The following is a 16,634-nucleotide window of genomic DNA, read 5'->3' as shown; positions in this document are numbered from 1 at the left end:
CAATTGTTCCTGCAAATAATGTTATTGTGTGCTGTTGATATACACTCATACATCATTTATTGTAATAAGGTACGGTCTATCAGTTGAAGGGTAAAGGGTAAATTACATTTATCGATTTTTTGTAAGTAGTTTATGGGAAAGAAATGAATGTGCCTCTAATATGGTAGACTGAGCTTTTGCTTATTTGCGTGTATGGAATGGAACTTAAGTTCCCTGTGTTCTTTTCCATGTGCAGCCTTGCAATTAATACTGGACTGGACTAAAAAGGGGAATAAAATGAATTAGTATATAGACCATTGTTTTGTATAGAAAAATCCAAAAAAATGTACGAATCTGGCTTTAGCGCGTAAGTAGAGTAAAAGCTCTAATTTTATTCATGTCGCTTAAGTTCCTATGAAAATATGCCAATATCATTTTCATATCATGTATCAAAGAGTGGTTTGTTTTTACTCTTTTACTCAGAAACTACTGATCTAATTAGTTGAAATAGAATTTAGCCCACAATTTATGGAGTTTCTTGCCGGTTCTTCTCCGTAGATACTGCTTTCCGAATCGGTGGTAAATGTTAAAAATATGTAATGACGTTTCAAAAGTGCTTCTAGAAGAAGTCTAATTGAATAAATAAATGTTTGAGTTGGTTTGACTTTGAAAATAATACAGTCTACATTTCTTCTAGCGAGTAAGCCCAAGAACCGAAGCTCATTTCTAAATAATACGCCGTCAATCATAGTAATAATATCGATCAAACAACACACAATACTCCATAAATATGTCTAAAATAAATTAAAGAAGCTTTTATAATAATGAAACTCAAGTCCAGATGTAAGAAGACATTATATTTAAAAGCTCGTTATGACCTCTGGGAGCCATATTGCCTTGCTTGCCGCTGCTGAACTAAGCTGAGAATCAAAATTAAATTTTATGAGCGTGTTGGATTTTACGTTGTTATATTATATGTTTATTATAATGTTGTATTATAAGAAAATTTTTTTTAATAATTAGCTTTGCAGTAAACTGCAATTTTTTTAGAAAATTAAGTGCTGTTGATTGTGCGGTATTTTAAGAAATGTTGTTTCTACTTCGAGTTGTTGTTTTGCAGATGATATTATAATGACAACGAGGATGATATTCCAAAGGAGATGGATAAAATTAATAATTTGCGTAAATCTATTCTATTTATAAAAAGTTTGTGCGTTTATTTATAGAAAGTAATATTTAACGATCAAATTAAACAGTTGTTTATGTCCTTATTGAAAAAAGTCAACGATAACAATATTTATTACTGATTATAATACAAAGAAGACTTCGATTGTTTTTCAATTTCCTAATCGAAACGGATATAATTCTATCAAAAGCAAAACGATTAAAAACCGTTCAGCTGTTCATGATTTAGGTACAGATAGTGTAACAACCACGACTTTCTTTTTTTATAAATATTGTATAGATTTTAATATATCGTGTATCTTTTCAGTCACATCACGCGAACAGCAAGCTGGTTACCACCAGTGGAGAGCTGGTGCTGCAGAGAACCCAGTAGCCATGATGAGGAGCTTCCGTATGGGTGGGAACAGGCCCTGGACAGCAGGGGCAAACCGTATTATATCAAGTGAGTAATGAGTATAAATGAGACATTTTAACCCTCAAATTTAAAAGAAGTTGAAGGTTTAGCTTTTCTTGTAGAGATTTTTTAGGCTGTTCTCTATAAATGTCTTTAATACTGAAATGTTCGTAACATGTCTTCGTAGTTTTTATTTAATGGCATTGCGTCTTTCCTTTCTTTAAGATCAATTAATTTATGTAAGGTGATTTTAATGAAATATTACCTACCTACCTATTATATAGGAGGCAGCAAGTACCTATAAAATATGATGTTTTACCAATAACAAAAGGCAGAGATAGGAATAATCTAAAACGATAATTGACTATAATTTATTCACACCAATACTTTTAGCTACCACATCGACATAAATCAAGGATAATACGAACTGGAACAATCCTCGTACACTTAATATTATTCTTCTCAACAAAGTTCTTCCGAATTCCAGCCACGTCAACAAAACAACCACGTACGTGGCTCCAGAGAGCACATCCCACGAGACACCACCAGCGCCTCGTGATGTGGTGCTTGAGCGGGATCCAGAGCTGGGCTTCGGGTTCGTAGCTGGGTCGGAGCGGCCTGTGTTAGTCAGATTTGTTACTGACCACTCGCCTAGTGTTGGAAAGGTAACTTGTAATATAACCACTAACTCTTGAAACTCTTAAACCATAGTTTTGTCGCAAACAAGCACCTTTGCTTCCACCTACTGTTGTTTTAAATGCGAACGTATGTATAGAGGGATAGATGGATGCATGTATATCTGTTTTTCGGCTTCATCGCTGGCTCTCAACGGCCTGTGCTGGTCAGATGTGACTGACTGACCTCGACTTGTGTTAGGAAAGTAAGGTCTTTAAATACAGGGTGTCCCAAAAAGTAGTGATATACTGAATCTGGGAGGTAGAGGACCTAGAGGGCTATCCGAATCACCCCCATGTATGTAATGCGATTTTTCGTATTTTCGGAGTTATGACGTTTTTTTTCAATTTTTCATCTATCGCCGAGTACGATGAGATTTTCACTCATGGTGACGTCAATTATTGCGGAAGATGCTTGATTTTTTTTGTGTGATAAGCTGAAAGATAGGCCAATTCAGTAAGGTAACATTTACTATCGTTAGATCTTCGAATGGAATAAAAAAAAGAATTAAATGCCAAGAAAGATAAAATTTCTCAGTATGTTCATAACTTCAAGGGCCCATAAAAAAATAAAATCACATAAAAAAGGTTTTCCATTTGGCTTTTAAAAACTTGCTCTATCGATCAGGTAGCTACCCTAAAAAATTCATTTCATTATTCAGAAGGCTTCAATCTAAAAATTGAAATCTAAATGTGGTAAGTGCAAAATTTTTATTAACATGATGATCATTAAAACCAATAAATAGGTGTTTAATTACCAGAATTTTTTTAAAATAGCCCCGCTGTTGCTCAATGCAAGTGCGACATCACCGTTAAAAGTTGTCTTTTAAATGTCTGAATGCTCTTTTATCATTTTTAATGGTTTCTTCTGCTACTATGAATTTCCGGGTTATTTCGTCCAAATTGTGGCATTCTCTCAAGTAGCCGAGGTCTTTTTAGTATCCCCATTAAAACAAATCAATGGGGTTTAGGTCGAGGGACCGTGGAGGCCAGGCTTTAAAGCAGGCGTCACCGGCGCATGCGCAGGCTGCAACGACCAATCCATCTTTCAGGGTATTTTTGCCCTTTAGCCTGGCCTCCACGATCTCCGGACATAAACCCTATTGATTTTTTTCCGTGGGGATACTACAAAGACGAGAGACTGCCACAATTTAGACGAAATAACCCGGAAATTCATAGTAGCAGAAGAAACCATTAAAAATGATAAAAGAGCATTCCGACATTTAAAAGACAACTTTTTACGGTGATGTCGCACTTGCATTGAGCAACAGCGGGGCTATTTTAAAAAAATTCTGGTAATTAAACACCTATTTATTAGTTTTAATGATCATCAAGTTAATAAAAATTTTGCACTTACCACATTTAGATTTCAATTTTTTTATTGAAGCCTTCTGAATAATAAAATGAAATTTTTAGGGTAGCTACCTGATCGATAGAGGAAGTTTTTAATAGCCAAATGGAAAACCTTTTTTATGTGATTTTATTTTTTTATGGGCCTTTGAAGTTATGAACATACTGGGTAATTTTATCTTTCTTGGCATTAAATTCTTTTTTTTATTCCATTCGAAGATCTAACGATAGTAAATGTTACTATACTGAATTGGCCTATCTTTCAGCTTAGCACACAAAAAAATCAAGCATCTAGCGCATTAATTCACGTCACCATAAATAAAAATCTCATCGTACTCGGCGATAGATGAAAAATTGAAAAAAACGTCATAACTCCGAAAATACGAAAATTCGCATAACACACATGGGGGTGATTCGGATAGCCCTCTTGGTCCTCTACCTCCCAGCTTCCGTTCATCACTACTTTTTGGGACACCCTGTATATTGGCACCCATCTTTTATCTAAAAACGTCGATTATAATGGTGAAAGTTTGTATGGATGGACGGATGTATGTATTCGTTTATCTGGTTAGATTCATGACTGATGATTCGCAGAGTGTTTGTATGATAAGTCTAAATGTTGACTATGGTTGACACTAAATAAATTCATCTGTTGTAGGTATATGAGAAAGTTTGTATGGCTGGATTTTAATGTCTGGGTGGGTGGATTTTAGTGGAATCATGAAAGATCCTGTAATTATAAATGCAAAAGTTTGTATGGATGTATTAGTAGATACTATTTTACGTAAAACGTCTGTTTCTTGGTAGGTTCTGTTATTATTAATAAGAGTTTATTTATTTATTTATTTATTTATTTCTGATTCCTTACAGCTATTCTTACAATAATTACATAATAATTGAACAATACGCCAATAAAAAGGAATTCCATTAATAGAATTATTATAATAAACATGTGACAAAGAAAATTGAGTAAGAAAGTAGGAGGAAAAGATATACGTTAAAATAATAAACAAAATACTATTGTGATGAGTGTAGGTGTAGGTATGGTGTGTAGTCTGTTGTGAGTGAGTGTGTGAATGAGAGTATGTATGTATGTACTTTAAGTAACTAAAAATTAAGTACTGAAACCTATATTATATAATAGTTATTATGAATTATTGGAAAAAGTGATTTCTTTTTTAAAATTTGAGCGAGATGTCTTAAATATGTCCACATTAGAAAATTTCTTATTATATATATCTGGCAAACGAAAAAGAGCTGAGTGTTGCAGATGCTTGGTTGATGCATGCGGTACTCTGAATAAGTGTGTGTGTCTTGTGCGGAGCGATGGCGCCTGAATAGATATATTGCTGAGAATATTCGGGCAGTCCAACTTATTGTTTACAATATCATAAAAGAGCATCATATCAATAATATCCCTTCGCTGTTCTAAGGTATTTAATTTGTGGAGTGCACAAGATTCGAGATAGTCAGCTGGATTAGCCTGACATAAAAAATTTAGCTTTTTTACAAAGATTTTTTGAATTTTTTCTAGCCGTTCAATATGACAACGATAGATTGGACGCCAAATAGAACTCGCAAATTCGAGCACACTACGTACATACGCGAAATACAGTACCTTTAAACATAGAATGTCATTAAATGCATCACTAGTGCGAAGTATGAATCCTAGATTTTTATAAGCTTTTTGCATGACATACTCGACATGATCATTATGTGACAGTTTTGTGTCGTGGATAACACCCAAGTCCCTAATTTGATTTGTTCTTTGAAGCATTTCATCATTTAATCTATAATCAAATTTAATAACATTGTTCTTCTTACGTGTAAAAGTGATTATTTGACATTTGTTTATATTAACCGATATTTTATTATTTTTGTAATAAAGGGAAAGGCGATTGAGATCACTTTGCAGTTTGAGACAGTCTTCTATGGAGCAGATTTTTTTATAAAGCTTCTTGTCATCGGCAAATACGAGGAAATTAGAATTAAAAAAGCATTCATATAGATCATAGATAAATACGTTGTAAAATAACGGTCCGAGATGTGAACCTTGAGGAACACCGGATGTCACTGTAATAAAATCTGATCTGTAACCCCCTAGTACTGTTGCTTGACTTCGATTCTTTATATAGGACTCCGTCCATCTTAGGAGGTTGCCTCTAATACCAATGGCAAAAAGTTTCATTAATAGAATATTGTGATCCACCTTATCAAACGCCTTCTCAAAATCCGTATAGATAACATCAATTTGAGAATTGTCATCTAGGTCTCTGTTTATGTCATGTGTAAACTCAAGCAAGTTGGTGATAACGCTTCGCGATTTAATAAAGCCATGGTGATTATTAGGGATGCATCTTGAAGCACTAAAATATATGTTGTTAAAAGCAATACGTTCAAGAAGCTTTCCAAATATATTCAACATTGATATTCCTCTGTAATTCGTTATATCGGTTTTAGATTTACTTTTATGTATTGGTACGACTTGCGCCTCTTTCCATCTGTTAGGGAAAATACCTTCCGAAAAAGAGCGTTTAAATAATATTAAAAGGGGAGATAACAGGCCAGATTCACACTTTCTTATAAAAATTGCAGGTATGCCGTCAGTACCAGCTCTTTTCCGAGGATGAAGTTGTTTAAATAATTTTTTAAGTATAGTCACGTTAACCTCAATGGAATGAAGGTTATCGGATATATTAGCTTCTTTAGCGTAGTTGGGGATTGATTGATCGCATGGCTGGAATACGCTTCGGAAATATTCGTTAAATGAGTCGCAAATATCTTGTCCGTTTGTTAATAGACGCCCTTTATAAGACATTGTCTGCGGCAGACTATGGTCAGACCGCTTGTTTTTTATGTAAGTCCAGAATTCTTTCGGTGAATTTATAATGCTATTTTGACAACGGTGTATATACTTATTGTATGATTCTAATTGCAATTTTTTAACACGGGCTCTGAGAAGAGAGAAAGCGGCATAGTCGCACGGATTATTAAACTTTTTCCATTTAGTATGAATTTTTGATTTTTCTTTAATAAGATTAATTAGTGCTGGTGTATACCATTTGGGATAATTGTACCGAGACGTAAGTCTGACAATAGGGATATACTCGTCAATACAGGAATATATAACCTTATAAAATGCATCAACAGCTTCATTGACAGTGCCAGAATATAATAGCTCGTGCCAGTTAATATTTTTTAACTTATAGTTGATCATGTCATAATCACCCTTAAAAAATTTCCGTACCACCCGGGTTTTGCATTGTAAAGGTTTTATGTATAAATCATTAATAATACATTCGAGTGGACTATGGTAAGGATCAAAATTTACTAGCGGATTAGAGCTTATGCTACAGAGTAAGTGGGTATTAGAAAGAACAAGGTCCAGAATATTACCGCATGTATTTTGAAAAAAGTTGTATTGCTGTAAACCCAGTAAGTTAAATGTGCCTAGTAAATTCAAAGCAGAGTTATAAAGTTCGGAGCTGCATTGTTTTGATATATTAAAGTTGTCATTTTCCCAACTAATAAAAGGAAGATTGAAATCTCCGGTAACTAAAAAATTGTCATTAATATTATTACTGTAAAAATCCTTTAAGGCGTTATCAAAGTCTTTGAGTAAATGGGGAGCGTCAGAATTAGGTGGTATGTATACTGCTATAATGTGTAAATCTTTGCTATTGTAGTGTGAACTGATATTAAAAGAGGATTTTGGAATAGTTAGCCAAATACTCTCCGATTGTGTGCAAAGTGTAATATGACAAAAAGCCGAAAGACTTTTTTTGGCACAAATTAACACTCCTCCACCTCTCTTTTTATGTTTTCGGTCGTATCTAAAAACGTCGTAATTATTATTGTTGCAGATTTCTGTGTTCAATATACCATCGCAAAGCCAACTCTCAGTAAAAATTAACAAGTCGTAACTACTATTTTCAATATTTTTATAAAGTAAATGTAATTTAGTGCGCAAACCACGAGCATTCTGATAATAAATCCTAAGATAATTTAATACTACCATTGTAATTAGTTAAGAATAAAAATAAATAAAATAAACGCTGACGAGAGAATAATAATATATCAAGAATGTCGTGGTTACGCAAAGTATATTTCGGTGCTACTTTATGTTTTAAAATGTTGTAGTACGATATAAATATAATAAAAAGTAAATGTATCATTAAAAAATACATTGTGCACAAATAAATCATAATATTGAGGGTAGTTTGAAATAGTGCTTTATAACTATGCGGTGTTTTAAAATGTGGACAGGCTAACCGGGGTGATAAACACTTGGTATAATGAAGTAATAGATATAAAATTGTAAAAGTTTCAAAATTCATAAAATTATATTTTAAGTTGTGTATGTGTAGAAAGTTATAGTGTAATATAATTATGTGTGTGGTAAAATTGTAAAGTGAACTGGTATATCTTAACCTCGTGAAATTAATCTTGAAACGTAACAAGTGGCATATGAACAAAAGTTTACATTTTAAGATTTGCCTAAAAAATCCGACAAATCATTTTCCGAATTAATAGCTTTTGGTGGAGACTTTTCGTTGCGACGAACATAAATAATACAGTTTCTCACCCAAACGTATTTAATATTGTATTCTTTTGCGCGAAGTTTGCAGTTGTTCAATAGGATTTTATTTGCTATTGTAAGATGTTCGTTAACAAAAATTTTTGTCGCGTTGTCGGTGTAGTTGAGATCACTCGCGTTTAGTCCCTTCTGTTTATTGAATAATTTGAATTTAGCCAATAGATCGTCTTTACACCTTCTGTTTTTTAGCTTGGCGATAATTTTCCTAGGATGACCTTGTTTTTGTCGAAACGACTGCACCCTCGTAATGAACTCGATGTCTTCTTGCGCAAGAGTGGACCCGATAGTTGAAGATAGATGTAGAAGTATCTCAACCAAATTTTCATTCGACTTTTCTGGAATGCCCACCAGTTCTACGTTTAAAAAACGTGATTTTTGCTGCGTATTTTGGTGTTCTAAGTTGATAACAGAAACCTTTTTCTCGAGATTTGAGATTATGATATCTTTTTTTGCAAGTTCTGAATTAATATTCTGAATTTGACTGCCTAAACTTACTATTTGAGCCTTAGACTTTTTTAACTCGTCTTTTAGGGATTCTACCATATTTAATTTCAGATCAATGTCGGCTAGTCTAGTGAAAATCTCCTCCATAACATTGGCATTAAACTTTGTAGTTAGTTCGTTTACTTCAAAACGCAATTGAGATACATTCTCCGGCAGGGAGGTTAATGGTGCGAGCATCTCTTCTATTCTATTAAGTTGAACTTGATAAGACGCTGGCTCTTCATGCACAGTAATATTCTTTGAAACGGTATTAATTGGTTGCGGGCTCTTTCTGCAGTCTGGACACGTCCATGATGATTGCCTGTTACCCAACCGTCGCCAACCAATCTCCGTTAAGCTGACACAGTAGAAGTGGTATGTCATGCGGCAAAGTGAGCACTGGGCACCATCCAAAACATTATCATCGCAGCGTTTGCATAAATTATCCATACCAAGGGTTTGTAATCTCGGAAGTTGCACGGACTGGTGATGATGTTGTGTAGATAAGAAATCGCCGGCAGTGTTCGTATGAATATACACTGGTCAATACGTCAATTACGTATGAATGTTCGAACTTAACACTGAATTTACTTTTAACTGGATATAATATTAAAGTGTTTGTGCAATGATGTAAAAGTTTAACTTTTTCGAGAAATTTAACGGTAAGAACGTCTTTGTCACAGTAGGTTGACAGACAGACTGATGAAGAGTTGGAATGAATGTTAATCTTATATGAAAACAATATCTAATTGATTCTGGGCAAAACTAAGAATAACTACATGCGGACTATAGTCCGCTATTTTGTACCCGAAAGCTATGGTAAGTTAGTTATTTTTCACTCTATAAATTGTAGCATGTCCCTGAATAATAAGCATATTGGACGAAACTGCACAGGACAAAGTCAGATTAAAAACTTCTAAAGCACGTACAAAATGCTTTAAACTTTGCAATTGGAAACTTTGTATGTCATAGTCGGTATTTAGGAGCCGGAGAATTTAATTATAATGAGTTTTTGATCATTTTGAAAAAGTTATCATGAATTTGATATTTAATTTTAGTATTATTATAAATGAGAATCATGAGGCGGGATTCGAACCCCCGTTTTTAGCCTACGAATGTGTATCTAATGTAGGTACATGGAAGTTATGTCGGTTGTGTTATTATAGCATAAATTAAATCAGTCAAGTGGCAAAAAAAAACTTAAAATGGAAGTCCATAAAAAGCTTTCCTTCAGTCTGCAGACCTTTTACAATAAAAACTGAAACAATAACTTTTATTGTGATGTAACTCATAAAATATGAGCAGTACAGTGTTGTTTAAATAAATATACATGTTGTGAGCATATTTAAATATTATTTAATGTAAATAAGATTCGCCTGAAGAACATAATATTTGAAATTTATGTGGCTTTTGACATCCTCGTTATAGAAAACATAGAGAACCACGTAACTCATAATGCGAGAAATCTCTTCCAAATAAAGTAAACAATTATAGCCTTCCTTCTAATTTATCATTTATCATGAATCATAATTTACAATTCCCAGCTCGAACCCGGCGACCAGATCCTGTGTGTCAATGGAGAAGACGTGAGCCTGGCCGCTAGGGAGCATGTCATCTCTGCAGTACGAGCGTGTTCCGACAAGGTCACGTTACGCGTCTGCCAGCCAGCGAGGAGCGGCAACCCGGCAAGGCGGTCTGCGTTCCTGTCTGCTGCTAAACGCGCAAGGTTGCGGGCCAGGCCTCCGAGGGTGCGGTTCGCGGACTCTGTGCAACTGAATGGCGCTCCTATGTACCCGGTATGTTTGTTACAAGATGCTTTTATTTGTCTGAAACTATTAATCAAAATTTGCATGAAAAACTTCATAATATATGACTATTGTAATAGGACAGAAATAAGCCGAGCGGAGAATTAATTAAACAAAAAATGCAGTGGCAATACATAAAATTTAATTTGTGTACGTAATATTTGTTATTACATAGTAAATCATCACTTATTATTTATTAAATAAGAATGCAAGCGAAATAATTTCGTCCTGTATAGTTCAAACAAGTTCAATACCTAACATCAACCAGGCTAAATAATTTAACTTGATTCTAAGAAGTCACTTTTTCCATTCCAGCCATCAGCATTCTCACTCGGCGACCTTTGCCTGCCACCTATGGCGAATGTCCTCAAAGTGTTCCTGGAAAACGGTCAAACCAAATCCTTCAAGTACGACGCGACAACCACCGTCGCTGATGTGGTCACCAGTTTGAAGGATAAGCTCTGCATTACCGCGGAGGAGCATTTCAGCCTTGTGGTGGAGCATGTGAAGAGCTTGAGACGGAATAAGTTGACGCTATTGGACCCTAAGGAGTCTTTAGCTAGAGTGAGTAGAAAGTTATATTATTTATTAGATGAAACTTGCTTAGATGTATGTACCCACATTTCAAAAAGGAATTGACTCCTGACTTTCTCCTGTTCGCTTTACTAGTAGCATTTTACTGTCATTTAGTAGTGATCTTCTGACTTCCATCCAAAGGCATAGAAGAATATAGATATTTAGATTTTACAATTTACATACATACGCACACCAAAAAGTAGTTGTGAATTAGCTTTAAAAGCTTTAAAACTATTTCCAGATCGCCTCCCGTCCTGGCTCGCACAAGATGCGCTGTCTCTACCGCATTGTCTTCATGCCGAGCTCCGCAGCCGACCTTGCGCAAACAGACCTCGCGGCGCTCGACTACCTGTACATGCAGTGCTGTAACGATGTCGCCCAAGACCGCTTCGCCCCAGAACTGCAGCCAGAAGTCGCGCTGCGGTTGGCAGCACTGCACATACATCAGCATGCGCTTGCGCATAATATGTCGCCAGCGAAATTGACTGTTAAGGCTGTTGAGTAAGTTGATATAAGATTGTGTTAGTAGAATTTATGATCTAGCAATGATGTCGCCCAGGACCGCTTCGCGCCAGAACTGCAGCCAGAAGTCGCGCTGCGGTTGGCAGCACTGCATATACATCAGCATGCGTTGGCGCATAATAATATGTTGCCAGCGAAATTGACTGTTAAGGCTGTTGAGTAAGTAGATAAAAATATAATAATTGTATGAGTAGAATTTATGATGGAAATGGACAAACGTAAAAAAACTGCGGACTTCAGCTTGTACTGTAAAATGGCAAGTTTCTTCATATATTGTATGATTTTTTTTTCAATATAGAGCTTTATGAATCGGCCTAAATGCTACATTATTACGACGGGAAAAGGCACTGAAAGAAATCTAAATGAAAACGCGACTTAAAGTTTGTTTCAATTTATTTCAGACGAGAATTCGGTCTAGAGCGGTTCGTTCCGAGCAGTCTTCTAGAAAGCATGAAGAGGAAGGAGCTGCGACGTCTTGTGGCGCACTTTCTGAAACTCAATGCGCAGATGACGGGCAGTCAGCGGCAACTTACGCAGTTACAGGTAAATATTGATAAGCTTATATCCGCACAATTAGCTATCTAATAAACTGTACAAAACTAACGTTAAGAAACAATACTCTTTCTTACACAATTCAATAAAGAAACCAAAGAGGATATAATCACTAAAAGAAACAAAGATTACGCCTGTTAAATATGAAACCGGAAAAATAGACGCCTGTGGATATTTTAAAATCCTACTTCATGAATAAAAAGTTTAGTACTTACGTATAAAATAATTCTCAGTGCTTGCATTCTCATTTATAAGAAAACTTATACCTAGTTAGTACATGTTAATAGTAGAAAGGATAAAAGCATGAGTTAAAAGTTTTCAGTTATGATAATATTATGTAACAAAAAAGAAAACTATCTCCGTGAATTGCTTTTACTTTATATGAAATTACATTTCCAGGCAAAACTCCACTATTTAGACATAGTGGGTGGTCTCCCGAGCTACGGAGCCAAATGCTTCAGCAGCAGCAGACCAGAGCGAGTTCTGCTGGTGTCACCGCGCTTTGGCTTGAGCCAGATTGTTGGCAGAGGGAACTCTGTGGTCAGTATAATGTATTGTAATTAATTTATGGTACTTTTTCATTTCTTATGCGATTATTACGTTCTTTGCGTAATTAAATTTTGATCATCTAAATTAGCCCTTAGATAAATAGTCATTTTATAGGTTGTTCAACTTGTGTTTTTTTTTTAAATCTTTTGTTAATTTTCATATAGTAGTTAATATTTTCATATAGCAATGTTAACTATTTCTGAAAATTTCTTCAAGTTATTGGCGGTTATGTTTCTGTTCAAATTATGCAAATATTAATCCTTAATAACACCTCTCTCCCTTTCATATTATTAACTGCTTATTTAACCATTTTTAAATTTCCAGCCGCAATCCATAGCATCTCTCGAAGAGGTAGAGAGCATCCGAGTGAAGAGCGAGTGCAGCAGCAGCTCGGAGGTCGCCATCTTTTTGCAGCGGGACCGCGTGCTCGCGCTGCTCATGGATGAAAGGGACGCTGGCGAAATGCCGCTTGTTATCGCTGGGTATGACATCTTGGTCAATTACTAATATTAATAGATCTATTTAATCCAATTGTTTCAAATAATATAAATAAATTCGTTTATGGAACTAGCTTTCGTAGATACAACTTAACAAACTGTATACTAAAAACACATTTAATATAATACTATGCTGGAACCTTCCTTGAGAACCAAGCTCTCCATTTACGAAAAAAGAATCGGTCCAGAGTTAATAGTTTATCACGAACGTCGAACAGACGGACAGGCGCTACATTTTAATTTTACAAAATATGTTGAAAGCTAATTTGGATATAAAATTATTTATTTATTTATTTAATTATACAGTGAACAAAATAATAATGCATAATATTTTTTCAAGGTATTACAAACTTGCAACTGGTAAGGACTTACCCGTTGAACAGGAAAGGGAACCAATGACGGAAGATATAGGTAAATATTTTCATTTCAACCATATCAATCATTTACATTTATCATTAACTGTGTTGCAATATGCATGATAATCAATTCTCATTCATACTATTCCAGCGCCGCCATATTTATCACAACACAACGTGGTCCCAGCAAAATGGAGTTATTTGTACTACGACGATCCCGTGTCGAACTCTAAAAAGCACTTCGCGATATTCACAATGCCTCCGCCGTACCACTCCACGCCCGACCAATCAAAATCTCTCGACACCAACATGAACTCGAATATTGCTAACAGAAATAATAGCAATAACTCTAGTCCTTTATTAGGATATGATAAATCAAACTTTGGTCCCGAATTACACTTCGAGAAATGCAAACGAAACGATAGCTTTAGGCTCTTCGATCCCAATGACACATGTTTCCTAGATGATGGCATGGGCTTTGATCTACAAAGCGTTTTGTCCATGGAACTATTAGAAAGCGCTAACAATCCGCGGCTGGTTGAAGCGAAAAATGAAGCAGTATTAAGAAGAGTGGCGGAAATGCAAAAGCTGGTTGAAAATTCAGAACAGTACTTGACTCAAAACTGTGATGTTTACAATGAAAATGGTACAATAAGAGACGAACTGGTAGGCAAAGAAACAAGTGTAGATCAAATTGAAAGCGATACTGAATCTATCAATAGTAAAATGTCTGCTGCGGATGACGCACCCGGCATACTTAAGCATAGTGATTCTTTATTGTTACTAACTGAAACAATTAATCAGGGTTTAAGCGTATTAAGTGTGCCTGAAAGTAACAAAGACAATGTTAACGATTTAACAAAAAGACAATCGCAAGGTCTTAGTGCCATTTTGAATAACTGTGGTTTGACTGATGCTCTATTGGCTCTCAATAATGATATGGTTTACTCTGAAAGTGACAATGATTCTTCATACACGCCCACTAGTAGTCCTGTACGAAAACATCTTAACAAACCAGTTAATAAGAGTGTTAGAACTAGTTTTGGATTAATGAGTCCAGATGCTACAAACACAAATGACAATAAAGAACCAAATTTAAAGGAATACCTTAAGCAGCTTAGAGAAAAAAGTAACAGAGAGGATAACGCTTCAGAGTTACCATTTTTCTTCCAAGAATCAATAGACAACGACGCTGAGCTTATAGATTTAACATTAATACCTCCCCCTCAAACGCCCGACGAATTAGACTGCGCCACACAAGTGCCTCAAATATTACCAGTTGTTCCGCCTTCATTTGCAGATGACAACAACGTGGACGAAACAGATAGTAGTCCAAAAGCAAATGAATTAGAAGAATTTTTAGCAAATGTTACGATTCAACCACCTACAGTTAAAGTGACGCCAGCAATTGAGCTCACTCCTGAAGAAATTATGTCGTATATTATTCCTCCGCCACCAACTTCAAGCTCCTCTAATTTAGAAAAAGACCATGGATATGTAAATCAACTTGAATTAATTGACCAGAAAAATGAACAAAATGGAACCAGTGATGCGAAACCTGCTAATGGTGAAGTAGTAAGAGGAGCGTTAACCGTTAGTGAGATTAGGAATATGTTTACTGCTAAAACTTTAAGTGACGCTAGAAATAGTCTGTTATTAAAAGATAAAAGTAGTAGTCAAGGCAAAACAAAATCGGATTCTCCCAAAGGAAAAAGAAAAAGTATATCTGGCGAAAAGCAAGTCAACGGAAACGCACATGTTATAGAATATCCTACCGTGGAGAGAAAAGGTATGTTTTCATGCTGTAGTAAAGATAAAAGTAAGAATGAAGATAGCGATGAAACTGAACAAATTGATGGTAACCTACATAATTCCGATTCAATGCCTGATGTTTGTGAAGTGCGACCTCCTCCACGACGAAAAAGTGTCGAAATTAAAAAGCCTCCCGAACGACCGCCTAAAACACCCCCCACTCCCGCACCACGTCCCAGATCCAACTCCTTTACCTGTACAAACAACGAATTAACAGCTGTCGAAATACCAAATAACCATTTTAGCACTTTAAATAATAGAAAGTTAAACTATAAAGTGGTTTGCGACATTAATGAAACTCAGCAACAGACCCCGCCGCAAGTACCACCCCGATTAGAAAACAGAGTTCTCTCACCCCCTCCTCCGATCATGTTACCACCTAAAAAACCCCCTTTACCTCCAGTACCAAGTATAGAGGTTTTACGAATGAAAACTTCACAGAAACTGTCACCAGTGCGGATGGAACGCCACGCGAGCATCGGCTCACCACATTTCCAAAGAAACCTTAACACCTACCGAAATCTCGAATTAGAAAGTAGACTAACTGACGAAGAAACAAGTATACGTTCGACACAAACCTACAGTTCTATGACGCTGCAAAATCGTCACGTGCGCTCGAATTCGGAGACGAAAAACACAATATTAAAGAACAAAGACATGACAGCTTTGTCGTTATGTTCGCCGCAAATGAATCGCCGTTTTAGCAACCGGCCTGACCTCTTGAACGGTGCGCCGTGCAGCGATCAGAGAGTGTTCAGTCCTCCTCTTTCCGAACGAAAGCCTTTTAGGAAGGACAGCGCCAGTCCCACTACGAAGAGTCAGAACCACGTGCGGTTTAAGGATGAAGTCGTGGATGATATTCCGACGCCTCCATCGCCTCCGACGGTGAAGTTTCCGGAATTCCAGGCTGGGAACAACGGACACGTGTCTATAGAGAATCTCTTGTGTAAGACTGAAGTAGCGGTGGACGGGCTGTTGCAGAGGCTGCACCAGGTGGCCCAGAAGTGCTCGCATCAGCATGCTCACGGTGGTGGTGAAGATATAGATGAAGTTAAGTTTCAGGTATGTTCTAATTGTTTATTTATAACGTGCACTATTATCTCTTTCACATTTTTATAGCTTATTTTATTGTAGAGGTTGTTCTCTAGTCTTAACATACGCATTAGAAAACTTTAGAGCTTTAACATTTTATGCAATTACAAAAACTGTGTTCTCTACAGAATCTTTGAACTATTTTGCTTAACACTACAAAGTATAAAGACATACCGTTCCAACTACATTAATATTTTACTAACTAAAATCT

The 16,634-nt window shown here is 36.0% G+C and overlaps 1 protein-coding gene across 1 annotated transcript in view; it reads left to right on the top strand.

Annotated features, from left to right (window-relative positions):
• LOC149482626 (uncharacterized) overlaps positions 1-16,634 on the top strand; it is a 160,619-nt gene that overhangs the window by 141,535 nt on the left and 2,450 nt on the right. Inside the window, exons 3-12 of the mRNA XM_089703233.1 lie at positions 1,472-1,606; positions 2,046-2,223; positions 10,207-10,458; positions 10,783-11,031; positions 11,285-11,544; positions 11,967-12,108; positions 12,517-12,657; positions 12,991-13,148; positions 13,504-13,574; positions 13,671-16,393. Coding sequence (XP_089559359.1) covers positions 1,472-1,606; positions 2,046-2,223; positions 10,207-10,458; positions 10,783-11,031; positions 11,285-11,544; positions 11,967-12,108; positions 12,517-12,657; positions 12,991-13,148; positions 13,504-13,574; positions 13,671-16,393 — 4,309 coding nt within the window. The remainder of the gene's footprint in view (positions 1-1,471; positions 1,607-2,045; positions 2,224-10,206; positions 10,459-10,782; positions 11,032-11,284; positions 11,545-11,966; positions 12,109-12,516; positions 12,658-12,990; positions 13,149-13,503; positions 13,575-13,670; positions 16,394-16,634) is intronic.

Source organism: Colias philodice, chromosome 14 (assembly GCF_061535455.1).
Source record: "Colias philodice isolate Cphi_HAF_F1 chromosome 14, ilColPhil1 Martin Lab GWU primary, whole genome shotgun sequence".
Classification (NCBI taxonomy): Eukaryota; Metazoa; Arthropoda; class Insecta; order Lepidoptera; family Pieridae; genus Colias; species Colias philodice.
The sequence above is the reverse complement of the archived record's forward strand: the minus strand, read 5'-3'. Positions and strand labels throughout refer to the sequence as shown.